At 38.9% G+C, this 7511-nt stretch overlaps 1 protein-coding gene across 1 annotated transcript; it reads left to right on the top strand.

The window, feature by feature from the left end:
• Positions 1-3874: 3874 nt before the first annotated feature.
• Positions 3875-4216, top strand: LOC149375793 (uncharacterized). The gene has a single exon (XM_089596562.1). It carries the CDS (start codon positions 3875-3877, stop codon positions 4214-4216), a length of 342 nt encoding a protein of 113 aa, XP_089452688.1.
• The last annotated feature ends 3295 nt before the right edge of the window (positions 4217-7511 follow it).

Below are 7511 nucleotides of genomic sequence, written 5' to 3'. Positions count from 1 at the left end.
TAATAATAGTATTAACAGAAAATTGAACTTTCTTGAGCCCAAGGCTGTTGTCTCTCATAAACTTGATATTCAAAATTTCTTAGAAGTCTTAAAACGTTTAAATTTTATTCATATCGTTAAAAATCATTCGTTTCAAACTATAAAATTATAAAATAGCCTTGCAAACTTAAAGTCTTAACGTTATAAACTATTTAATAGACTTAGTATTTAATAAATATATTTATATTGAGGTGACCGAAAAAAAGTGTTAATAACATTATTATATAAAGCCAAAAGTTATAGTAAGAAACTATAGCAGAATAATAGACTGCATTAAAAAAGATAAAAAAATTTTATGCTCATTGGAATCGAACCCCTGATTGCAAAACTATCTTATCAGTGGCATAAGCCATAACTATCTCAGTCATCTAAACTTTGAACATTATATAATTAGAAATCCCGTATGTTCATTGATACACTCCGGAGCTTGGTCTTAAGTTTATAGCAACTATTATAAGTTAAAATAATAAATTATATTTGAGGTGCTCATAGCCATACTGTTAACCTCAAAATATTGTTTAAGGTAAATATTTTTGCAACGCACTTTCTTTGACCCAGCGTTAAAAAAAATTCTAAAGTACAAGAAGAATTAAAAAACAATTGCTTTGAAAGAGTGTGATTACAATGGTAAGCACTTAGTTGTATAATTAAATTTTTTGAAAAATTATATAGCAAGCTTCTCTTGAACTGTTTTATATTATAGAGAATTTTAAAGCTTTAGGAAAAGCTTTTACTATAGAGACATTAGACATAAAAACTTTTTTTCTTTATTTTTCCATAATCTCTAAAATTTTGTGTAAGAAGCATAGTAATAAAGATTCGTCTCACTCCGCACTCACCACTGACTTTCACTATGCTATATGCAGTTGTATAGCTATATAGCTGTAGCCACCATTTCCACTTTTTTCTCTAGAGGTACACATTTAGTACACCCTTTTTACGCGTCTTTAAAGAATATGCCTAGATGCCCATTTCCACATGAGTCTGTTGGTACACATTTATCATGTCCCTTTTTGCTTCTCAAATAAAAATAGTACTTTACGATACTAGTGCGCGGGGAAGGCAATTGACGCACGCGCGTTAGTCACATAACCTCTCGCACGTGTTGTGCATACAACTATTGTGGCTCTTAAGACCTCAATTTACATACACTTCTCACAGCTTGTGCTGCAGACTCGTGCAAGTGCGTGTACGACGCGTCATAACTTTATTACAGATATGGTTCCTACTTTTTATTGTGTTAGGAGAAATTGTATCAGTTTAAAATTGAATTGAATTGCCTGTCAAAGCATTATCTTAACAATGGGCCCGCTAACGTTATTATAATACTCACAATTTAATAGTACACTTTTACAATTACATGTAAGTTACCTTTATTATTTAATATTATTTAGAATCCATTTTCAAGGAGGAAACGATTTATTATTTTATTTTTAATATATTGTGTCTATTTTAAAAATATCTTCTTTTCAATTCAAAAATAATTATTCTGGCACCCAAACGACACAAAAAAGAAACTTGACCAAAGGCTACCAGATGAAAGTTACTAGGTATTTTCACTCATTAACTAAATCTATTATTTACAGTCTTTGTGACATGTAATAACATTAATCAATGCACCTCCGTTATCCGTAAGTGAGGAGGAAATGAATTGTACAGGCAGAGTTAGATTGCAACCCAATTTAGCATTTAAAACAAAGGTTTTTATACTTCAGCGCCGCACCCACTTTCGACTTTTTATTTCGCAAATATCTCGCAAACTATTGATCCGCAAATAAAAATTAAAGTAGAGGATAAATCCACAAGTAAGGAGGAATCGTTTAAGCTCGGAATGGTAGCAAAATAATAATATTTAATATTTATGGCCACTAACTTCCCAAGTCTCACATGTCTCATGCTCATGGCTCATTATCTCATTCCCCGTGCGCGATGTGTCGACAAGAAAAATATGTATGCCTGATAGACCACTTGGCCATGACTGAGGGCTTGATACAGTCGCAATAAGTGAGCTATTGGTGTACCTAATTTTTACCCGCTCCTCAATATTTGTTCATAGTTATAAGTAAATAATACCTTCATTGGAGTCTTGTTAATAGATATTTTGTACCTAGGTCTAGAAGGGCTCTCACCTCGCAATCGGGTGATCCGAGACACTTGGAGCCTGGGAATTTCATTTTGTCAGCTGGTAGTGCTATCCTAACTACGAGGGATTGATCATTGGCTGCTCTTGCACCAACTGCCGGGCTGTTTTGACACTAGAGTGAGCCCCAGCGTCAGGTCGTGGCACTGTTTTTGGTCTCCGACTCCTGGCTTCTGATCCTCTGACGGCTTCCTGGATGACTTTCTGGAGCCAAGTAAGTTATTGTGTGCATCCTCATATTGCAGTGTTATTTCTGGCTGCTGGAGGCTGACCCGTGTGTTGCCGTTGAGACCTGTGACGGTGTGTTGGTGGTGCCTCTGTTGTTGCTATGCTTGGTTTCTTGTTCATCATTCCCAGGGCCTAGTGCCACTAGGGTGAGAAGCTCACTTTGGCTCGCTCCATGGTGACACCTGTTGGTGCTTCACCCAGCTTGAGCTGGTTGGAATTATAGCTAACAGCAGCTGCGCATATGGTAGCTCATTATTGCATATGCTGCAAACCGACGGTTGATAATAGGAGATAGGATGCTTAGTTGTACAATACTAACTATTCCGAAGAGAAAATGGAGATTTATAGAGAGAGGAATGTGTAATCAAATACTAATACTAGTGAATTTGCGGCCCAACTAGAGGCGTCCTATGCTATTTGTGTCCGTGTACAGACGTCCAAAGAGTGATGTACTAACTTATTTCTTTAGCAGAATTCAGGTTATTTTAGGACGCTTCTTGGACATTGTAATCGCGGGTAATTTAAGCGCTGCTATGCTGAGAGTTGATTATAATGCGTGTTACCTACGACAACTAACAATTGTGAACTCAGTGTATGTCGTACCTGCAGGTGCAACAAACCATTATCTATCTACTGATACCCGAACTGACACAAAAGTGACTAATTCAAGGGAGGTCATGTCGGCTGCAGTGTTGCCAGACACGTTGGGGTTGTTTGAGGTCGATGTAAACGGCCACAAGGACATGGATGTGTTGCTTGGGTACTTTCAGGAGGAGTTCATCTTTGGATACCCATGCACCGCTTGTGGAGAAAAGGCCACGTCATAGGTCTGTGCCATGGTTCAATGTGGAACTCCTTAAAGGTTATATGCTGTGTGATCGATTGTATGGGGTTGCTTGACGAATGAATGATGCTGGTCATCTTCTGCAGTATCAGAGTTTGAGGTCAGCTCTTAAGCGTGGCATAAGAGAGGCGAGAGATGCATACGTGCGCAGTGCTTTAGAGGGTGTACGTGAGGCTTCTCAGTGCTAGAGCACTCTCCGTAGATTTAGGGTAGTTAGAGGGTCGCTGCGGTCACAATTGTACTTCATCTCACCCATGGAATTGGCCAGGCCTTTTTCAGCGATGTCGTACGTTTATCTGCCATGCACTGTATGAGAGCTGGAGATTATCCTGAGGGATGCGGGACCCCAGAATGATGGTTTCACCCTGGTTCTGGTTTCGTGCATGAAATTGTCCGAGGCAATTGCGCATCGCATGGTCTGTTGGTGGGATAGAAACTTTGATGGGTTGTCTTTTTCATTCATGAGTAGCTCTCTCTCAGTAATTGTCCCGTTTTGGACTGGCCTTATTAATCGTTTGTTAACGTTCTAAAGGTACCCAGCACTGTAGCGACAGTCCATAATAGTCCAACTTTTCAAGGTAGCGTAGCCCGTCGGCCTTTCTGATGCGCGTCCAATTGTAAATATGGCTCACTTTGTAAAGGTGCAGTACGTCCTTCTGTCACAACAGATGGTGGCTTGTCTGCAGAGACGAAGACTGCTCTCGCCTATGGAGTCAGGTTTCCAGAGGGGTCACGGTACACAGTCTGCTTTCGTTCAGTTGACCAAGGATGTTCGCCTTGAGATGGAATCTGGTATGGTAACGATACTGGTGTTGTCTGAATTTAGGCGTGCATTTGGCTCTATTAGCCACTTGGTTCTGCTCAGAGCTATGAGTATGATGGACTTTTTTGCGGAGGCTATTAGGTGGTTTCGTTCATACTTGTCTGATGGATCACAGGCTGTTGTTGATCTGGACGGAGCTTAAACAGGTCTTCTCCTGTGCACGTTGAGTGTGCCCCAGGGATATTCTTTGGGACCAATTTTGTATTTAATGGTGATTGATTCCATTCCGGCGGTATTGTCCCAGCGCACGGGCATACTTCTCGCGGATGACTTGCAGGAGTATATTCTGTGCAGGTCTCTGGAACTCCCTGGGGCTATAAGCAGGTTGAATAAGAATATTAAGAGGATCATGGCCTGGGCGTCTGAGTTTAATCTTGATCTTCATTTTGAAAAAATGTGCGCTATACTTCTGGCTATCTGGCAGAACCTAATGCGAATCAATACTGACGCCATACATCCCCTACTGGTTAATGGTGAAGTGATCCCGTTCGTTAGTTTAGTTAAGGACTTGGGGGTGACCCTGATGAAAGATCTTTCTTGGAACGCTCATGTTGCGGCAGTGTACTTAAGAGAACATGGAGTGCGTATGAACATGGTAGTGGCGGTATCGTCGACTTATTCACTAAAGGGAGCCATCATAACAATTGAAGAGTAATCTTTATTTATTAAAATACATTTTTTTACTAATGTATAAACCAAAGTCACTAAAACCGTTGCAGTCGCTAACCACGAAAACAATTTTGCTGAAACTTTGCACACTGATTCATGATACTTCCTAGATGGTTTTAGTATAGTTCTTATCTTGAAAAATTTAATAACAATAGCAATAAATAAACTCAAAATTTTGCAAAAATATGCCACCTTTTCACTTTAGTTCAGTAAAATCCGCTAGGTGGCGTCGACATTAAATCAAGGCTACCTGCAACAGAATAAAATAAGTGTGGTTAAAATACGCTGAAGAGTCTTGATAGTAATGCAATCATGCTTCGACGGTTCAACGAGCTGTATAGAGAATGCTGATAATAGTCTTCTAGCTGGATATCCCGGTTACGGACGACACTCTTCTTAGTCCGGGTCGTAATCTAGGATTCGTGGAAGAAATTACTTGGATAGGATTTTTTTGCATGATCTTACGCAAAATGATCACCTAAAAACGAATTTGCATGTTGCCAGGCTTCAAAGTTGTAGGAAAAATGTTTAAACAAAATTTTTTAAACAAATTAAAAATATTGTTTATTTTGCCCTAAAAAAATTTTTTTTAGCTTTTTTGGACAATTCTTAACAAAAAAGATGTCCTGCAAATTTTCTCTAAAATCAATACTTTTCGAGATATTAATTGTACAACGTTTAAAAAACTGTGAAAATCGCCACTTTCAAGTATGAAAAACAACAATAAAAATTAAAAATTTTGATGTTGCCAATGTTCTTAAATATTCTTCAAACATCCTTTGACAAAATCCTAAGGCTTTTCTGGACGTTATTTTATTGCAAACCCTTCATTTTTAATTTACAATCAAGCGTGTGCATCGTTACGGTCGTCCGCTGCTGGCCGCGGCTCTCATGCTCCGTCTTTTTCCCACTCACGAGGAGTACACGGAATTTACTGGCGCTCATATTTGATTTTAATGGTAAGTATATTATTCTCCTACAGTAATTGTGGGAATAATAATAATTATACAATCTTTCATATTGATAAAAAATGAGGTTAACCTCACTGTTGCTGTATAAACATACATGTATTTAAATAAAAAAAATTATTTTAAATTAAGCCTGTACACGCTTAATTCTAAATTAAAAATGAAAGGTTTGCAATAAAATAACATCCGGAAACGCCTTAGGATTTTGTCAAGGGATGTTTGAAGAATATTTGAGAACCTTAGCAACATCAAAATTTTTAATCTTTATTGTTGTTTTTCATACTTGAAAGTGGCGATTTTCACGGTTTTTTAAACTTTGTACAATTAATATCTCGAAAAGTATTGATTTTAGAGAAAATTTGCAGGACATCTTTTTTGTTTAGAATTGTCCAAAAAAGCTAAAAAAACTTTTTCCAGGGCAAAATAAACAATATTTTTAATTTGTTTAAAAAATTTTGTTTAAACATTTTTCCTACAACTTTGAAGCCTGGCAACATGCAAATTCGTTTTTAGTTGATCATTTTGCGTAAGATCATGCAAAAAAATCCTATTCAAATAATTTCTCCCACGAATTCCAGATTACGACCCGGACTATCTGTAAGGGGAAAGGGGTCTAGGTTTCTATTCACCCTGAATCTCGACGAGTGCGATCAAAAAAAAATTTATTCCAACTGATGACGTCTCTGGAATAATACCAGGAGACATAGTCTTGTAGCTGGATATCCCGGTTACGGACGACACTCTTCTGTAAGGCGAAAGGACCCTGAATCTCGACGAGTGCGATCAAAAAAAAAACAATCCATCCAACGACGTCTCTGGCATAATACCAGGAGACATATCTAGCCAGAGCACAATCTGCACCAACTCTTTAGAGTTGTGTGGCAGTCTTACCATCCCGCCTGGTGCAGTTAGAGATATTTCGGCTACAAATGTGAGCCAGGGAAAACAACTGTAAGCCTCTGAGGGGCACGGGCAGCCACAACGGCTACCTTCTTGTTCGTCGCGTCCCTAACGCGCTTACCCACATGTTCCCGTCTAACGATGAGCAGTTAAGTATGCAGGAAACGACCCAAAGACAAAATATTCTTCGGTCAGTGGCATACCTCCCTCCATCACAGTCTCCGTATATCGAGACTCCCAGGGTAAGAATCAAGCTGCCAGTAGCCAGCTCTTTATCATCAGGAGTAATAATAAAGAATAGCCTAGAAGTTTCACCACTAGCGTTTTTTAGGGCCATTATGAGTATATACGTTTCCTACTTAACCATCAATTTCATCGTTTCTTTGTAGGGGCAACCTAAGTGTAAACTACCTTGCCAACAAATACATTTTTACTACCATTTCCGGAAGCGATTTGTCGATTAAAAAACTATATTAACTAAAGACGGGCACTATTAAACCAAGTTAGCCATTCACTAGCAGACGTCACCTGCGGAGTTGTTCTTCGCAAAGGCTGGAAAACCCGGTGACTGACGACCCTATATTACCCTCTCGTCTCTCAGCATTTAACCAGGCATCACTGATCCTCTCCAAGGTCTGCGCTGGGCAAACCTATAACAGTTATAAAGGAAAAAAAACTTGAGCCAACGGGACAGCCTCCACTGGAAAAGTATCACTAACCAATCTTTTCATCTAAGATCACCAAAACAACTGAATCTGCAAATAAAAAGGTGCTTTAGACACCAACGTCTTCGACGTTATACCGGGAGACGTTGGAAAAGAGCACTCTTACTAGCCCCAAGGCTTCGGACTTTGAAATTCTTCACCCGATTAATCTGGGTTTTCAACAGCAGGCTAGAGA

This window comes from Copidosoma floridanum, unplaced genomic scaffold, assembly GCF_036245765.1.
Source record: "Copidosoma floridanum isolate Cflo_tuat_1 unplaced genomic scaffold, Cflo_Japanese_pri ptg000004l, whole genome shotgun sequence".
Classification (NCBI taxonomy): Eukaryota; Metazoa; Arthropoda; class Insecta; order Hymenoptera; family Encyrtidae; genus Copidosoma; species Copidosoma floridanum.
Note: the sequence above shows the minus strand (reverse complement) of the source record. Positions and strands in the feature narration are given on the sequence as shown.